Source organism: Neofelis nebulosa, chromosome 7 (assembly GCF_028018385.1).
Source record: "Neofelis nebulosa isolate mNeoNeb1 chromosome 7, mNeoNeb1.pri, whole genome shotgun sequence".
Classification (NCBI taxonomy): Eukaryota; Metazoa; Chordata; class Mammalia; order Carnivora; family Felidae; genus Neofelis; species Neofelis nebulosa.
This window is the reverse complement of record NC_080788.1, coordinates 54,302,128-54,322,080: the sequence shown is the minus strand read 5'-3', so window position 1 is coordinate 54,322,080 and position 19,953 is coordinate 54,302,128. Positions and strand designations below refer to the sequence as shown.

Below are 19,953 nucleotides of genomic sequence, written 5' to 3'. Positions count from 1 at the left end.
TAAGATCTTAGCTGAGCTACTTGAGGGCAGAAGAGTCAGCAATAGCTCTTGTTACCATTATCTGTCTTCTGGTCTCATTAATAGTCCCAGCTCCAGTGTCCCCTGCCCTCTGCTATGTTTCCTTAAACACCTTCCTTAAGAGTTTCTTGACTTTACTGTGCTTTCCTTTAGTCAAATGTATTACTCCTCAACTGTTGCTTTTTATATTTCAGTAGAAATCATGTTCCTGGAGCACCATCCCACTCTATCCCAACATTCTCTTTTTTATTGCCAGTTTTTTATTTTTCAAGTTATCTACAATGTTTCCATTTCTTTATTCCTTAATGCTCATGCTTTTGCTTCTATTCACACCACTGAATGGAAGCTATATTCCAAAAGATTTATATGTCAGGCTCTTCCAATATTCTAAATATATTTTTTTAAATCAATATTTTAAAACATACATATTTTGTCTTTGTTTTACCCATACTTCCTAACTTTCACATGTGTCTGGGTGTTTTCATATTTATATGCAATTGCACATTTTTATTCATATTTGCATTGTTATACTCATAGTTAATTGCTTTCTTTAAAATTTTTTATGAGATCTATGTTAAGTACATTACTTAAATTCTTTTATATGTTATGAAGCATGACAATAAAATGATTACCGTATGATCACCTTCAAATGTGCCACTGAAGCTGAGGAATAAAACCTTACTGACACCTTGTATGTATCTCCTGATTACATCCTCTGTCTGCCTCTCCGGATACAGAATTTATGTTTATCATTTCCTGTCTGTCTTTATAGATTTATCTTATTTGTATCTTTAAGCAATACACTGTTAAATTTAATTTGTTTTAAAATTTTATACAAATGGTGTTATATATATTCCTGCTTTTTCACTCAGAGTTAGGGTGATAGGCAGGAGGTGGGAATGGGGGACAAAAGGGTGTTCTGTGGTAAACTGTTTATCTTGGAAAGTCATGGACCATGTCTTATATACCCTTTATATCTTTAACACATAACATAGTGTTTTTTGCAAGTTAAGATACTCAGACAATGCTGTAGTCTCTGTAATTGTGAGGAAATCCAAGGGATCCCTGTCATACTCTACTTAATGGGTGCTGTGACCTGTTTTTGTGATGAATTGTTGATGAATTAGATAAGTAACTAGAAGGGCATTTAATGTTTTTGATCCATTTGGGAATGATGGTGTGGTCCAAAGGTTTTTTTTTCCTCCCCTATCCCTTTGGCTTTAGTCACAGAACACAGGGTGGAGAGAAAAGTGTAGAAAGTGCTTCTGTATAAGACTTGTTCCTAAATGCAGAGATCTGAAACTGCTAAGTAAAGCATTTGATTAAACATGTGTTTGTAGGTACATAGAGCAAGTATAAGATGGAAAAACATGAATGTTATAAAAATGTAACTTTTAGAGGGGCGCCTGGGTGGCGCAGTCGGTTAAGCGTCCGACTTCAGCCAGGTCACGATCTCGCGGTCCGTGAGTTCGAGCCCCGCGTCGGGCTCTGGGCTGATGGCTCGGAGCCTGGAGCCTGTTTCCGATTCTGTGTCTCCCTCTCTCTCTGCCCCTCCCCCATTCATGCTCTGTCTCTCTCTGTCCCAAAAATAAAAAAAAATAAAAAAATTAAAAAAAAAAAAATGTAACTTTTAGAGAAAAATAGACAGCTAGGTTTGGTGACTAAGGCAGTCGGTTGATTGTACAGGGTTAGAAGGAATAAGTTTTAAAAAATCACAAAATATTAGTATTTAATATAAAACATGACTAGAATCAAAGCAAATCAGTGTGCCTTTGGAGTTTCACAAAAGTGAACAGATGCCTTTTTCCCCCTAAGTTGTACCTTACTCAGCTTTTCAGGATTAGATGTTCATTGATGACCACTCATCTAATAAAAGTAAACTGATAAAAGGAAGAGCATTAAGATAGTGAAAGGAAATGATGGGGGAAAAAGTTACAGTCTGTTAAATACATTAATGTAGTCACAGGCATACCTTGGAGGCATTGTGAGTTCAGTTCCAGACCACTGCAATAAAACAAATATTGCAATAAAAAGAACCAAATGAATTTTTTTGTTTCCTAATCCATATGAAAGTTATGTTTACACTGTACTATAGTCTATTTAGTGTGCAATAGCATAGGTCTAAAAAACTACATTGCTAAATTAAAAAATACTTTATTGCTGGCTGGGAAGATGGTAGAGTAGGAGAACCCTAAGCTCACCTTGTCCCAGAGTTACTACTAGATAACACTCACATCAGTGTAAATGGCCCAGAAAATGATTTGGAGACTGGCAGAACAAATTCCACAGCTAAAGGTGTGGAAGAAGAAGGCCCCATCAGAGAAGGTAGGGAGGGCAGAGATACAGTTTGGAAGCAAAATGAACTGCAGCTATCTATGGTGGGGAGGGAACTGGTGGTAAGAAGAAGGGCAAAAAACAGAGAGCTTCACACCAGAGAGCCCACACAGGGGAGACATTTTCCCATAGCATTTGCTTTGAAAGCGAGAGGAGCTGCATTTTGTGAGTTCTTACAACTGGTGGGACTTAGAGCCTGGGATTTTACCGGTGGGACTTAAAGCCTGGGATTTTAAAAATCAGCAGGCTCGGGCTCTTGGAGAGCCAGGAAGGTGTTAGGAAGTGGAGTCCCCAACCTTAAAGAGACAGCACGACAAACAGCCCATGAAGATACAGCCTGGAAGCAGCAGTTTGAAAAACACTGGGGGCAAGTGGGAAAGAGAGTGATTTATTCAGAGTGTGGCCTAGAGAGGCAGGGATCACAGAGAGACCCCAACAGGAACAAAAGAGCTGGCACACTCCCCCCAGTATAAACACAGTGCCACCTGCAGGAACCAGCATAGCACCAACACTCACTACCTAATTTGCTTACACCAAGCCTGATCCCTGTACTTTGGCAGATCGCCCTTCCCAGTCACACTTGGCTCAGTCTGGGCACTGCAGGCCCCCTCCCCCAGAAGACTGGCACAGACCCCACCACACCTTGTCTCCTGACGCATGCATTTTGTGGGACCTCAGTTCTACCGGCAGCAGTGACACATCTCATTTCGCAAGCAGACCACCACACACCTCGTTAAAATGTGTCCCACCCCACCCGGGATCAAACACTGCCCACAACAGGCAAAGAGAGCCTCTGCAGACAACTGGATTGAAGGAAAAAGAGGCCAGGTTCTCAACAGCAGAGCACATGCAACACACATGGGAGATACTCCCTGAAGCACTAGGCCCTGGGGAACAGGGGACATTGAACACAGGACATTATAGGACCTCTTCTTCATAAGGCCATTAACGTGAAGAGCAAGAGATGTAGCTTACCTTCTTACCTCAGAGAAACAAAGTTAACAAAATGAGGAGACAGAGAAATATGTCCAAAATGAAAGAACAAGACCACACCGCAACAGAAGACTAAGTGAAATGGATATAATGTGCCTGCTAAAGAATTTAAAGTAATGATCACTAAGATAACTCACTGGACTTGAGAAAAGAGTGGAGTACATCAGCGAATGAGACACTTAACAAAGAAAACAGAACCAGATATCAAGAACACTATAAATGAGGGACACCTGGGTGGCTCAGTTGGTTAAGTGTCCAGCTTCGACTCAGGTCATGATCTTGGGGTTCGTGGGTTCAAGCCCTGCATCGGGCTCTGTGCTGACAGCTCAGAGCCTGGAGCCTGTTTTGGATTCTGTGTCTCCCTCTCTCTGTGTCCCTCCCCTGCTCCTGCTCAGTCTCTCTCAAAAAAAAAAAAAAAAAAAAAAAACACTAAAGAAAAAAAAAGGAACACAATAAATGAAATTACAATACACTTGATGGAATAAATAGCAAACTAGTTGAGGCAGAGGAACAAATTAATGACCTGGAAGAGTAATGGAAAGTAACCAAGCTGAGCAAAGGAGAGGAAAGGAAATTAGGTAAATTGAGAATAGTTGTAGGGAACTCTGACTCCATCAAGTTTAGTAACATCTGCATTATAGGGATCTCAGAAGAAGAAGAGAAAAGGGGATAGAAAATTTATTTGAAGAAATAATAATAGCTGAAAACTTCCTTCATCTGGGAAAGGACACAAAAATCCAAGTCTAGGAGGCGCAGAGATCTTCCCAAAAAAATTAATGCAAGGAGGTCCATACCACAAAACATAGTAATTAAAATGGCAAAAAGTAGTAATAAAAAATTCTTAAAGCAGCAAGAGAAAAGAAGATAGTTACATACAAGTGAAGCCCCATAAGCCTGTAAGCAGATTTTGCAGCAGAAACTGCAGGCCAGAAGGGAGTGGCATAATATATTCAAAGTGCTGAAAGGGAAAAATCTGCAGCCAAGAATACTCTATCCAGAAAGGCTAGCATTCAGAAGAGAAGGAGAGATAAAGAGTTTCTCAGACAAACAAAATTAAAGGAGTTCATAAGTGCTAAACCAGCCCAACAAGAAATATTAAAGGGAAATCATTGAATGGAAAGGAAAGACCATGAGAGGATGAAAAGTAGAAAACACAAGAGCAGTAAAAATGAGTATTTCTGTAAAAATTAAAGGATTCATAAAATAAAAGGATGTAAAATGTGACACCATATACCTAAAACATGGGGTGGGAGAGGAGTACAAAGTGGATCACCAACTTAATATAGATTACTATATATATAAGATGTTATAATAAACCTAAGAGTAACCACAAATAAAAAGCCAGTAATAGGTATGCAAAGAACAAAGAGAAAGGAATTCCAGTATATCACTAAAGAAAACCAATAAATCATGAAAGAGCAAGAGAAAAAAGGATCAGAGAAAATCTGTAGAAACAACCACAAAACAAGTAATAAAATGGCAATAAATACATATCTATCAACAATTACTTTGAACATAAATTGAATGCTCCAGTCAAAAGACATAAGGTGATAGAGTGCATTAAAAAAAAAAAAAAGACCCATGAATAATGCTGCATACAGGAGGTTCATTTCAGACCAAAGACACCTGCAGATTAAAAGTGAGGGGATGGTGAAATACTTATCTTGTAAATGGATGTCAAAAGAAAGCCAAGGTAGCAATACTTACATTGGGCAAGATAGACATTATAATAGGCAAGGCTGTAACAGACAGACAGGGACACTATATAATCATAGAGGGGACAATCCAGCAAGAAGATATAGCAATCGTAAATATTTAATGTACCCAACATGGGAGCTCCCAAATACATTAAACAGTTAATAGCAAGCATAAAGGAAATCATTAGTAGTAATGCAATAACAGAAAGGGACTTTATTATCCCATTTACATCAATGGACAGATCATCCAAACAAAATGAACAAGGAAACAGTAGCTTTATTTTTAAATTATGTTTGTTTAAGTAATCTCTACACCCAGCATGGGGCTTGAACTCACAACCCCTAGATCAAGAGTCACATACTCTTCTCACTGAGCCAGTCAGTCACACTGAAAACAGTAGCTTTAAATGACCACTGACCAGAGGGATTTACCGGGTATATTCAGAATATTCCATCATAAAACATCAGAATATGCACTCTTTTCAAGTGACATGGAACATTCTCCACAAAAGATCACATATTAGGCTACAAAACAAGTCAACAAATTCAAGAAGATCAGTAATATACATCTTTTCTGACCACAACACTATGAAACTAGAAATCAACTACAAGAAACTATCTGGAAAGAGCACTACATGGAGGTTAAATAACATGGTACAACACAATGAATGGGTCAACCAAGAAATCAAAGAAGAAATCATAAATTTCATGGAAACAAATGAAAATGAAAACACCACAGTCTAAAATCTTCGGGATGCAGCAAAAGTGGTTCTAAGAGGGAAGTGTATAGTAATACAGGGCTACTTCAAGAAGCAAGAAAAATCTCAAACAACCTAACCTTACACCTAAAGGAGCTAGAAAAAGAAGAACAAACATACCTAAAACCAACAGAAGGAAGGAACTATTAAGATTGGAACAGAAATAGATGACATAGAAACAAAAACAAAAAAATAGAACAGATCAATGAAATCAGGAGCTGGTCCTTTAAAAAGATCAACAGAATTGACCTCTAGCCAGACTCTTCAAAAACAAACAAACAAACTTGAATAAACAAAATCACAAATGAAACAGGAGGCATAACAACCAACACCACAGAAATACAAACAATTATAAAAGAATGTTATGAAAAATTATATGCCAACAAATTGGACAACCTAGAAGAAATGGATAAATTCCTAGAAGTATATAATCTACCAAAACTAAAGCAGGAAGAAATAGAAAATTTGAACAGACTGATTACCAGCAAGGAAATTGAATGACTCATCAAAAACTGCCAACAGGGGCGCCTGGGTGGCGCAGTCGGTTAAGCGTCCGACTTCAGCCAGGTCACGATCTCGTGGTCCGTGAGTTCGAGCCCCGCGTCGGGCTCTGTGCTGACAGCTCAGAGCCTGGAGCCTGTTTTGGATTCTGTGTCTCCCTCTCTCTCTGCCCCTCCCCCGTTCAGCTCTGTCTCTCTCTGTCCCAAAAATAAATAAAAAACGTTGGAAAAAAAAAAAAAAAAAACTGCCAACAAACAAAAGTCAGGACCAGTCGGCTTCACAGGCAAATTCTACCAAACATTTAAAGAAGAGTTAATACCCACTCTTCTCAAACTATTCCAAAAACTAAAAGAGAAAGAAAAACTTCAGAATTCATTCTATGAAGCCAGTATCACCCTGATACCAAAACTAAATAAAGACACCATAAAAAAAGAGAACTATAGGCCAATATCTCCATACTAACAAACTGAATCCAACAATACATTAAAAAAAACACCATGATCAAGTAGATTTATTCCTGGTATGGCAGGATGGTGGGTTCAGCATTCACAAATCAATCTCTGTGGTAGATCACATCAGTAAGAGAAAGGATACAAACCATATGATCATGTTAATAGATGTAGAAAAAGCATTTGACAAAGTACAACATCCATGACAAAAACCCTCAACAAAGTAGGTGTAGAGGAAACCTATGTCAACATAATAAAGTCCATCTATGAAAAACCCACAGTTAACATCATACTCAATGGTGAAAAACTGAAAGGTTTCCCCCTGAGATCAGGAACAAGACAAGGATGTCCATTCTCACCACTTTTATTCAACATAGTACTGGAAGTCCTAGCCACAGCAATCAGACAACAAATAGAAATGCATCCATATTGGTAAGGAAGAAGTAAAACTTTTACTCTTTGCAGATGACATGGTACTGTATATAGAATACCCTAAAGCATAAACCAAAAAAAGTACCAGAACTGATAAATTAATTGGTAAAGTCACAGGATACAAAATCAAGTGTGTAGAAATCTGTTGCATTCCTATGCACTTATAAAGAAGCAGCAGAAAGTGAAATTAAGAATTCCATTTACAGTTGCACCAAGTACAATAAAATATCTAGGAATAAATTTAACCAAGGAAGTGGAAGACCTGTACTCTGAAAACTATAAATCACTGATGAAAGAAATTGAGGATACAAAGAAATGGAAAGACAGTCTATGCACATAGGTTGAAAGAACAAATAATTGTTCAAATGTCTATACTACCCAAAGCAATCTATGGATTTAATGCAATCCCTGTCAAAATAGCAACTCAAACTAGAACAAACAGTCCTAAAATTTGTATGGAACCACAAGAGACCCCAAGTAACCAAGGCAATCTTGAAAAATAAAAAATGAAACTGAAGGTATCACAATTCCAGACTTTTATTACACAGGTGTAGTAATCAAAATAGTAGGATACTGGCATAAAAATAGACAATAGATCAATGGAACAGAATAGAAAACCCAGAAATAAACCCACGATTGTATAGTCCCTTAATCTTCAGCAAAGGAGGCAAGAATATACAATGGGAAAAAGACCAACAAATCGTGTTGGGCTATCTGGACAGCTACATGCAAAAGAATGAAATTGGACCACACAATGTATTTCTTCATACACAAAAATAAACTCAAAATGGATTAAAGACCTACATGTGAGACCTGAAACCACAAAAATCCTAAGAGATCATAGGCAGTAATTTCTCTAACATCGGCCATAGCAACATTTTTCTATATATATCTCATGAGGCAAGCAGAAAAATAAACTCTTGGGGCTACATCAAAAAGCTGCACGGTAAGGGAAACAAAGGCCAACTAGTGAATGGCAGAAGATATTTGCATATGACATATCTGATAAAGGGTTAGTATCCAAAATATGTAAAGAACTTATACAACCCCATACCCCAAAACAATAATCTAGTTTAAAAACAGGCAGAAGACATGAACAGACATTTCTTCACAGGAGACCTAGGGCGCCTGGGTGTCATAGTCTGTTAGGTCATAATCTCATGGTTTGTGAGTTGGAGCCCCACATTGGGCTCTGTGCTGACAGCACAGAGCCTGCTTCAGACCCTCTGCCTCCCTCTCTCTGCCCCTCCCCTGCTCATGCTCTTGCTCTCTCTCTCAAAAATAAATAAACGTTTAAAAATTCTAAAGAAAAAAAGACGTATAGAGGACCAACAGACACACATAAAGGTATTCGGTGTCACTCATCATCATCTAAATGCAAATGAAGACTACAATGAGGTATCATCTCACATCTGCCAAAATGGCTAAAATCAAAGACACAAGAAACAAATGTTGGCAAGAATGTGAAGAAAAAGGAGCCCTCATGCACTGCGCAGCCACTGGTGCAGCCACTGTCGAAAACAGTGTGACTGTTTCTTAAAAAGTTAAAAATAGGGGTGGTTGGGTGGCTCAGTCGGTTGAGCATCCGACTTCAGCTCAGGTCATGATCTCACACTCCATGAGTTCAAGCCCAGTGTCGGGCTCTGTGCTGACAGCTCAGAACCTGGAGCCTGCTTCAGATTCTGGGTCTCCCCCTCTCTCTGCCCCTCCCCTGCTCATACTGTCTCTCTCTGTCTTCAAAAACAAATAAAAACATTAAAAAAAAATTTTTTTTTAAGTTAAAAACAGAACTACCCAATGATCCAGTAATCACTACTGGGTATTTACCCCCAAAATACAAAAACACTAATTCAAAGGGATACATGCACCCCTTTGTTTATTGCAACATTATTTATAATAATAGCCAAGATATGGAAGCAACCCAAGTGTTCTTTGGTAGATGAATAGATGAAGAAGTGGTATATATTATATATATGTGAGTATGGCATATAATTATATGTAAAATATTTTATATGTTATATATTTATTATATATGGTGCATATATATATATAACATTTTATATATGTAATGAAATACTTAGCGATATAAAAGAATGAAATCTTGCCATTTGCAACAACATGGATGGCACTAGAGAATATAAACGACATTTTTAGAGAAAGACAAATACCATATTATTGACTCGTGGAATTTAAGAAATGAAACAAAGGAAAAAAAAAACAAGGTAGACAAACCAAGAAACAGATTCTTTTGAAAAGATTTTTTAAGTGTTTATTTTCGAGAAAGAGGCAGAGCATGAACAGGGAAGGGGCAGAGAGAGAGCGGGAGACACAGAATCTGAAGAGGGCTCTGAACCATCAGCACAGATCCCCATGCAGGGCTCAAACCCACCGACCCACATGATCATAACCTGAGCTGAAGTCAGACACTTAACTGATTGAGCCACCCAGGCACAAACAAACTGGTAGCTGCCGGGGTGGGGGTGGGGGGGCAATCGGTGAAATATGTAATGTGGAATAAAGAGTACATTTATCATGAAGAGCACTGAGTAATGCGTAGAATTCTTGAATCAATACATTGTACTCCTGAAGTTAATATAATGCTATGTTAACTATACTGAAATCAAAATTTAAAACTTAATAAAAAATTATTGCTAAAAAATGCTAACCGTAATCTGAGCTTTCAGCGAGTTGTAATCAGTAATCACAGATAACTAAAAAATATAATAATGAAAGAGTTAGAAATACTGTGAGCATTACCAAAGTGTGACACAGACATGAAGTAAGCAGATGTTGGAAAAATGACACCAGTAGGTTTGCTTGATGCAGTGTGGCCATAAACCTTCAGTTTGTAAAAAACAGAAGCACAATAAAATGGAGTACAGTGAAACAAGGTATGCCTGTATTTATTTGAATTGCAATTAGTTCTTCACAGCAGAAGACATTGTATAAATTTAATGGGATTCCTCTGAAGCTTTCATTTGGTGACAACTTAGGATCTTGCCGAGACTCCTCATTTGCTATGCTCTCCTGATCTGCCCTATGTGCATTCCTGCACACATACACACACAATTGATACATACCCAGCTTTTCTTCCTCTTAATGTTCATTTTACTACTTGCTCCATCTTCCTAATCAGAATTTAGCACAGTGTATGAGGAGCAAAGAATGTAATGAAGCTTCAAAGACCTTTCTAGAATAAACCAAAGTACTTGGGTGTATTCTGTTCATATATCCCTAGCTCCACATAAAGTGGCCCTGCCTACTCCCTACCCCCAGTTTGTTTCCTTTTATAAACTGGTATTATCAATGAGAGAGGGAAATATTTCTAAATGAAACTTCTTTCTACTTGTGATCTATGCATTAATGCAGATTTAATGGTAGAAAAATATAGAAGTTCTTATTCTGTTAATGCTTTTGACAGGAAAGATTCTTAATAATTAAGGCAAAGCAATAGAAATCATAATTCATTTAGTGAATATTTGAAAAAAATTAAATTGTTTAATGATACCCTTTATATCTTGAATTCCCAAAATAGATACTCAAGATAATTTGAAATTAACTCTTTTAACAAAAGATATAGTTTAGGACTTTTACGTCTTTTAACAAAAGAGTCAGTTTAGAACTTTTATGTCTTTTCACTTGTTGTTAATTGGAATTATTTGCATTTGTTTTGTTTCAGAAAAGAACTTTTAATGAAGTACACCGTCCGTTGTGAAAGTGGAAAAGTAAAGATAATTCATCATGCCTGCTGTGGCTTCAGTTCCCAAAGAACTCTACCTCAGTTCTTCACTAAAAGACCTCAATAAGAAGACAGAAGTTAAACCAGAGAAAATAAGCACGAAGAAGTATGTATTCTTTGCTAGTTTCACTGAATCATATATTAATTTTTACTTCATTTCCGTATTATTAAATGAATTAGAGGAGTAGTCAATTTGAAGCTTATTTGAAAAATGGCATCATCACATGAATAAGACCTGCTTAGAGAAGTTCTTTATCTTGGCAGAATGTATGTGTATTCTGGCAAAATGCATGTTTTCTATTCTTTGGACAATATATCAGATTATAAGTTTAAGAGGTGAAGACTACGAGGTTTCTACAAAACTCATACAGCCACAGTTAATGTCCTTTCATAAAATAGTGCAGAAATACTTCTTAATTAAAGATCATTTTTATCCTTGTATATTTCACATGGAACATCTGGTCCTAGCATAGGCTTCTTTGATTAAAGGAAGTGAAATACGTATTTTTTTTTTATCTTATATTCAGCATAATATTAATTTGTACCAATTTAACATGAACTTTTAACTAAATGATTTATTTTATGTATTTTTATTTTTGAAGACATGGAGTCTATCAACCTGCTGAGGTCGAGGCTAGAGATGATACTTTACTGATAATGATTACAATATCTATCTTGAGATAAAATGTAATTGTGAGGGAGAGGTCCAGGTATTTTGATATCAACTGGAAGTAATTTTGCTAAAAATGGGCTATCAATAAGATTGTTAACTTCTTGAAGTTTTGTCTCCGTTAAGAGACAAGAGGCAATAGCGAACTTTTCCTCTGAATTTTGACCGACAAAGGAGATTTGGAGATTAATGAAGTAACTGCATTACTGTAGAGTTGGAAATAGAGTTTCAGAAAGAAAGATGGATTTAGTCAGCCATATACCCTGGACTTGGGGTAAGCAGATTGTAGAAATCAGGGAGAAAAGAGGGGTTCTGTGGGTCCTCCATAAATGGAAGGCCCTAAAAAAAAAGATATGTATGATCCCAAATGAACCTGTGAACAGACGTCTAGAGAAACCTATGAATGCACAGGGACATCTTTATGAGTCATTTTCTACATGAATAGACAGAAAATGCAAAGAAAAAACATCAAGGATGAAGAGGAGGGAATAGTAGAAACTTTAAAGAAGGTCAAGAAAGAAAATCCCAAAATGAACTGGTATTTCTAAGCATCATAATTATGGACAAAATGGGCTTTTTAAAAAGAGATCTTTTTAGGGGCAGGAAGAATAAGAGAGGGATTGTTTCACTTCTTGAGCTAAGTTGGTAATATTAATGCAGTGACAGAGAAAGCAGCTCTTTAACTTCTGTTGAATCACTTTCAGATAGGAAACAATGGGAAAGATAAAGCCACCTTGAAGCTTTCTCAGAAATCTTTACCTAATCCTAAGATAGATCAGTTTCATTCTGACAGTGTCTAGGTTAGCTCTGGGACCACCCTGGTCCCATAGGAAGTGATATGTCAGAAGGACTCCCTAAGTATAGAAACACAAACTCATGTTCTTGCTATGTCACAGCACTATTCTAAAAAATGCTAGAATCCTTTTAGGATTTTTGGTTGTTTCACTGGACTCACAGCAGCACTGCAGCCATCTCACCTTGATCTGCTACATATAAGCCCGTGAAATGTACATGCCTCAGAGTGAAAGTTTAAAGAAAACCCAAGCGCTGTTGCACGTACTCCTAAGCTCTTCTAGGGAATCTCCTTTCTAGCTTTGGTTTGATTTACTTCTGTCCTAGGACTGTGATGCCATGCTAGGCAGGGCATACACACTGACTAAACTGGTCCTTGTATAGGACTGTCTTTGGTCCTAAATATCACTTTGGCCCTGTTCCTTTGTGTGGTATTCTTGGCCTGACCAATTTCATCATTAATCCATGTTTGCAGTTGTGGAGCAGTTTGAAAAATATAGAAAAACAAGAAGCACTGCTTTGCATAAATAAGTTACCAATAAAGAGCATTATATATAAGCATTGACACTATAATTGGATTGTCAGAACTTTAGTCCTAAGTGATTGCATTTCTCTTGCAGAAATGCCTATTTTATTAATTTGCTTTCTAAAGAGTGTTAACCAGGCAAATGGCCTTATAATGAAGGCCACAGAATCTTTAAATATTTTACTGAAGTGGAATTTTAAAATGCCTTATTTTTAGACTTTAAATCTCTTTTTGTTCCACCAGGACCAGTGAATAAGAGTGCAGTTCGGCCATTTTGTAGAAAACTTTAACCGGTTGAAAAGATTGAATCACGTCCCCTTCCCTGTCCCTTTTTTTTTTTTTTTTTTTTTTTGGATTTTTAGGTGGGGAAATTTTTACAACATAGTTAGAAAGGGATGAAGAAAACTGAAAAGTATTTTAACATTAAAGTAATAAAGATTTTGCCTTTCTTACTTCAGTAAAAATGGTATGGAGTTTTGTTCTTTAATCAGAGTATGACTGTTACATGGCTGCCCAAGGAACACTTGCCTCAGGATTATCTGTTAGCAAATCTTTTAAAACTAGGCTTAATGCGTTTTGAATAGCTTGATGGAATATAAACAACTATTAGGAAACAGAACTATTTATTTGTAGGCTAGGGGAATTTTCAGGTTATATCCTAACATATATCTAACTTTGTACCAGTTATGAAGTAATGCAATCTACATTATGAAATTCATGTTATCAAAATACTCTGTAGACCTTAAACATGACTCGCCCTGCCCCCTGCCAATGTGTCAAGTGTTTTAATTATTTTTTTTCTCTAATTGAAGTTATGTACAGAGTGCCCTGAAGATCTTCAAGACAGCAGAAGAAAGCAGATTAGATCGTGATGAGGAAAGGGCCTATGTACTATATATGAAATATGTGACTGTTTATAATCTTATCAAAAAAAGGCCTGATTTCAAGCAACAGCAGGTACCTTTTATTTCTGCATTCTTATTTGCTAAGTTATTTTTGCACAGCAGAGCTATCGATTTCTTCTAAGAGTTTTAACTAATACTGAAATTTAGATCACATTATTCAGCAGCATGTTCAAACTCCTTTGCAGATAGAAAAAGCAGATTTAGTTTGATTATTTGCAAAGTTATATGTGTATAAATGTGGATACACTCACACTATATACACATACCTAATTTGTCTTGGATTAATACAAGTTTTTTTAAAATTTCTATTTTTGAGAGAGAGAATGCACGCACACACGTGCAAGTCAGCAGGGGAGGGGCAGAGAGAGAGGGAGACACAGAATCTGAAACAGGCTCCAGGCTCTGAGCTGTCAGCACAAAGCCCTATGTGGGGTTCAAACTGACCATGAAATCATGACCTGAGCTGAAGTCATATGCTTAACCCACTGAACTACCCAGGCGCCTGGATTAATACAAGTTTATAGCAGCATACAGACACATAATCAGTTTTCCTCTCCACTAAATGATCGCCAAGTCAAGTGGAAGGATTCAGCTTACTCATGCATTAAATAAGAAAATTGTGGGGTGCCTGGGTGGCTCAGTGGATTAAGCGTCCCACTTTGGCTCAGGTCATGATTTGCAGTTCATGAGTTTGAGCCCTGCATCAGGCTCTGTGCTGACAGCTCAGAACCTGGAGCCTGCTTCAGATTCTGGGCCTCCCTCCCTTTTTGCCCCTCCCCCACTCAAGCTCTGTCTCTCTGTCTTTCTCAAAAATAAATAAACATTAAAATAAAAATGTGACTGCAGCTGTACTTTCTCAGGGTTCGAGGTTTAGTCACTTATTTTGTGTGTGTGTGTTTTGTTGTTTTTTTACTTTTTTATTTGAGTGTAGTTGACCCACAATGTTAGATTAGTTTCAGTGTACAGCATAGTAATTCAGCAACTATATGTTATACTGTATTCACAAGTGTAGCTACCATCTCTCACCATACAAAACTATTGCAGTATCATTGACTACATTCTCTATGCTGTGCCTTTTATTCCCATAATTTACCCATTCCATAACTGGAAGCCTGTCTCCCATTCCCCTTCACCCATTTTCCCTATCTCCCCACCTCCCTTCCCTCTGGCAACCATCAGTTCTCTGTGTTTACAGGTATGATTCTACTTTTTTTTTTGTTTGTTTATTCATTTGTACTTTTTTAGATTCCACATTTGTCTTTCTCAATCTGTTTCATTTAGTATAATACCCTCTAGGTCCATCCATGTTGTCATACATTACATAGTCATCCTTTTTACAGCTGTGTAATACTCCAGTGTGTGTGTACACATACCTACACACCACATCTTCCTGTTTCATTCAACAAGTGATTAGTCACTCACTTGTTTTTATGTGACAGCTTTTTATATTTGAATGACATTGTCGTCATGTTAGGGTTCAGTTAATACTGATTACTTCCATTTTTATTTTTTATTATCAGTGTTATTATTATTACTTTTTCTTTTAATCCTTTGAGCAGGTACCTTTCTTCCACTTTGCTGAAGCCATGGGGAGTTAGGGAAGGAGGGTAGGAGAGGTGTAAATGATTAAAAAGAATTAATGACTAGGATAAATGTTGCTAGAGAAAATGGTTGCATTTCAGTTGCACCAGAAATAGGCAAAAGAAGAACATAGACACTAATGAAATTGGAGGAATATTGTTTTGGTGGTTCCACCTTTACTTAGTAATAATCTTGCTGCCAGACAATAGTAGTCAAATACTGCTTATAGGTTTCTTACCTGGTGGAGAAGCCATTCTTGAATTAGTGTTGAGATTTTATTTTGTTCACTGGTGGTAGAATTGGCTTGCCTTGTTTAAATTGACTTACAGAAGTACAAAAAAAAAAAAAAGAGTTCTCATATTCTTTGAAATAACTTTTTTTCCAGAGTAGTGTCACCAGTATAATTTCTTTTGGTTAAGTGGGTTAAGGGATGACTTTAACATTTGATTTCATAGTAATAGGGGTACCTGGCTGGCTAAGTCGGTAGAGCATGAGACTCCTGTTCTCAGGATTGTGAGTTAGAGCCCTACATTGGGTGTAGAAATTATAAATAAATACACTTAAAAAAATTGTGATAAATCATTGCTGGTATTTCTTCTCACCAGCAAAGTCATGTTAATAATAGTTACAGGGATTTAGATGTAGCCTTGAAAAGGTGGCCCCTTGCATTTGGAGATGAATCCTCCTGTCCACAGATGGCTAGATTGGTCCTGCCTTAGAACATTCTTGGGCATGTCTGTCTGCAGGTAAGGTGTGGCCTTCCCAAATTCAAACATGTTTCTGCATGTTCTTTGATGGTTTTTACGGTATCTATTAAAGTGGAATCACTTTATTTTATGTTTTAATTTTTTTTAATGGTTATTTTGAGAGAGAGACAGAGCGCGAGCAGGTTAGGGGCAGAGAGAGAGAGGGAGACACAGAATCTGAAGCAGGCTCCAGGCTCTGAGCTGTCAGCATAGAGCCCAACGCAGGACTCGAACTCACGAACCATGAGATCATGACCTGAGCTGAAGTCAGACACTCAACCAACTGAGCCACCCAGGTACCCCAAAAATGGAATTGCTTTAAAAAGAAGTGTAGAAGTGTTTATTAGTAAAGTAAATACTTTGAAAGAGTTGCAGCTTTGGATAACTTGGTAGTTTTGGTGTCTGCCATTTTGTCTGTTGTAGGAGGGCCAGGTTTTTATGTTTACTTTTTACTGTATTTTTCTTTTTAAAAAAAAAATTTTTTTATTGTTTATTTTTGAGAGAAAGAGAGCACGAGCAGGGTAGGGGCAGAGAGAGAGAGGGAGACACAGAATCTGAAGCAGGCTTCAGGCTCTGAGCTGTCAGCACAGAGCCCGATGTGGGGCCCAATCCCACAAGCCGTGAGATCATGATCTGTGCCAAAGTCAGACGTTTAACCGACTGAGCCACCCAGGTGCCTCGCTGTATTTTTCTAAGTTTGTAGTTACTTTTATCCTTTGAGAAGATTGGTAGTGTTTTTGCTGCTACTACTTTTTAACTTGAGAAGGTTAGGAGTGCAGTTTAATCGATAAATTTTTTCCATTTCCACAGAGTATCTATTGCATTTCCAAAGGGAGTAGTTGAAAGTGGCAGGAGTTGTTCAGCTTAGGAAGTTCCCTGCAAAGGCTCAGGTAACCCTGGCTGTTATCTTATATACTGCAGTTGTTCATTTGCTCTGTCCAGGGTACACATCTGCTTCTGCCTTAGAACTGTTTTTTGTTTTATTTTATTTAGCCCAGTATCTCCAGTGCACGCCAAGTATGTGAAATGTTAAATTTACTAACTAGATGGGGCGCATGGGTGGCTCAGTTAGTTGAGTGTCCAGCTTTGGCTCAGGTCATGATCACATGGTTCGAGTGCAAGCCCCGCATCGGGCTCTGTGCTGAGAGCTCAGAGCCTAGAGCCTGCTTCGGATTCTGTGTCTCCTTGTCTTTCTGCTCCACCCCCGCTCGCACTCTCTCACTTGCGTGCGCGCGCGCGCTCTCTCTCTCTCTCTCTCTCTCTCTCAAACATTCAAAAGATTTTTTTTTTAATTTGTTAGCTAGATATTTTCTGGGTTTTACCCTTTAAATCAGGTTGTGACAGAATGTAGTGTCACCAGTCTTCTTCAGAAACTTATATCTTTCACTCTTGTACATGAGGGAATATTTCAGGTTTAGATAAGACATTAACTTCACAAGCTCACTAGCAGAAGACATTATATTTCTTACTCGTTGAAAACAGTCTGTGAAGAATGTTTTCAGGGTTATCTGAAAAGGGGGTGGAAGACTAATGATACTGAAAATATTAGTGTAGCAAAGTCTAGATAAAATCAGAATTAAATTTTTTTTTTTTTTAATTTTTTTTTCAACGTTTTTTATTTATTTTTGGGACAGAGAGAGACAGAGCATGAACGGGGGAGGGGCAGAGAGAGAGGGAGACACAGAATCGGAAACAGGCTCCAGGCTCTGAGCCATCAGCCCAGAGCCTGACGCGGGGCTCGAACTCACGGACCGCAAGATCGTGACCTGGCTGAAGTCGGACGCTTAACCGACTGCGCCACCCAGGCGCCCCCAGAATTAAATTTTTAAGTCTGTATGGCATTATTGTTGATTATTCCTAAATATTATAGGCAAACTTTTTTGTTTGGGAAATCATGAGATTTGTTTGTTTTTTTTTTTGTTGTTGTTTTGTTTTTTGGTTTTTTTTGAGAGAGAACATGAAGCAGGACAGGAGCAGAGAGAGAAAAAGCAAATATTAAGCACTTCACACTCTCAGCACAGAGCCTGATGTAGGGCTCGATCCCATGTCCCTGGGATCATGACCTGAGCCAAAATCAAGAACCAACTAAGCCACCAGGCACCCCAAGTTGTTTGAATTTGCATGTTCAGGAGTAAGAAAGTTTTCCTTGGGTTAACCTGAGAAGCAAACATTTTTAGTTGTGTAAGAATTGGATGTTATTTTTTATTTTGCCAATTGTCAATATTGTTGAAAACTTGAAAATATTCATACTTGCTTTAACTGTGATCCTTTAAGAGCACGGAAAGAGAGAATTATTGACAAGAAACCTTACTAATATTAGGGAAGGGTCTTCTGGAAATTTGTAACAGGTATGCCTAAACACAATGTTTTCAGCATTTAAACAGTGTTAGGCTGGGCTTACGCTGACTTTTTAATAAATTCATGTCAAAAAATTAATACAACAAGTCATGGTATTTTTTGTTTTTGTGTTTTATTTTTATGAGAGAAACCTTACAGTAATGACTAAATTTTGTTTTCTGTTAAGAGAATATTGCATCTAAACTCTGAACATTGTGGCACTGAAGTAATTACAGTTTCCACTGTAATTTTCAGTTGATACAGTATTGAAAAAAACTAAACTTTTATTGAAATTATATAGGGAAGGATCCTTTTAATTTATTTAGTCTTTATTTAGAAGAATAAGCCTAACTGAAACATTACCTACTTATTTATTTATTTTAAGTAATCTCTACACCCAACATGGGGCTCAGATTCATAACCCTGCCCCTGAGAAGAGTCTCATGCTCTATCAACTGAGCCAGCCAGGTACCCCCAAACATGATCTTCTTTTAGGCTAGATAGATATATGATAGCTATAGGTTTTAAGTTTGTTTATTTTTGAGAGAGAGAGAGAGAGAGAGAAAATGGGAGAGGGGCAGGGACAGAGGATCCCAAGCAGGCTCCACACTGTCTGCATAGAGCCCTCCACAGGGCTTGACTCATGAATGGAGAGATGGGTGAGGTCATGACCTGAGGCAAAATCAAGAGTTGGAAGCTTAAGCAAGTGAGCTTAAGTTTGATGCTTAACTGATTGAGCCACCCAGGCACTCCCTTGGATCTTTTTATGTTTTATTACTGTATCATTTGTGATGAACTGTGCTACTAGGCTCTGTTTGCACAGTCACATTGACAGGTTGTGGCTAATTAGATCCAAAAATCAGTTAGCCGAGTCTCACTTTGCTATTGTCATGTCAAACCAACCTTGATTTGAAGATATCTCTGACTGCAGGATTCAGTGAGTGACTTCTTAGAGAAGTGATTTTGTAGCAGGATTCTCGCACAGAGAGTCGTGACACCGAGGCTTTTCTGTTTAGGAAGCAATTTTATTCATGCCGGCAATGGCTCATTTGAGATCATACCCGAAGAACTGAGCCCTGAATGTCATGTAGCATAGTTTTTTATATATTTTTTATTTCTTTGTCTTCCATATATGGTAACACAAAAACATGTAGTCTGATTAAGTGGTCTTGTGTTACAAGGTTGTGAGGGATGTCACGTATGCTTATAGCCAGGTTGCCTTGAGGGCTTTTTTTCCTTTATATTCCTTAGGGAGGACACACTACCACAATTTTTCTTAACTTTATTATGCTTGTTAGTAAATTATGTGCCAAACAAGTTGTGTGTGTGTGTGTGTGTGTGTGTGTGTGTGTGTTTAAAGAAGAGTGTATTATTAATGATTTATTTCTACCATTTGATTTTCATTCAAGGTTTCCTTGGCTGTGAAACTTGTTTTATATCAAATGTTTGACTCCACTTGAGAGGTGGGTCACTAT

At 37.7% G+C, this 19,953-nt stretch overlaps 1 protein-coding gene and 1 long non-coding RNA gene across 2 annotated transcripts in view; both read left to right on the top strand.

Moving 5' to 3' along the window:
* Positions 1 to 1,651: 1,651 nt before the first annotated feature.
* Positions 1,652 to 6,321, top strand: LOC131516578 (uncharacterized). The gene is made up of 2 exons (XR_009264156.1): positions 1,652 to 2,624; positions 2,751 to 6,321. It is a non-coding gene; the product is annotated as an uncharacterized LOC131516578 (long non-coding RNA).
* A 4,534-nt stretch (positions 6,322 to 10,855) lies between these two features.
* USP8 (ubiquitin specific peptidase 8) overlaps positions 10,856 to 19,953 on the top strand; it is a 55,940-nt gene continuing 46,842 nt past the window's right edge. The window contains exons 1-2 of the mRNA XM_058737746.1: positions 10,856 to 11,027; positions 13,722 to 13,866. Of these exons, the coding sequence (XP_058593729.1) occupies positions 10,924 to 11,027; positions 13,722 to 13,866 (249 nt within the window). The 5' untranslated portion in view covers positions 10,856 to 10,923. The remainder of the gene's footprint in view (positions 11,028 to 13,721; positions 13,867 to 19,953) is intronic.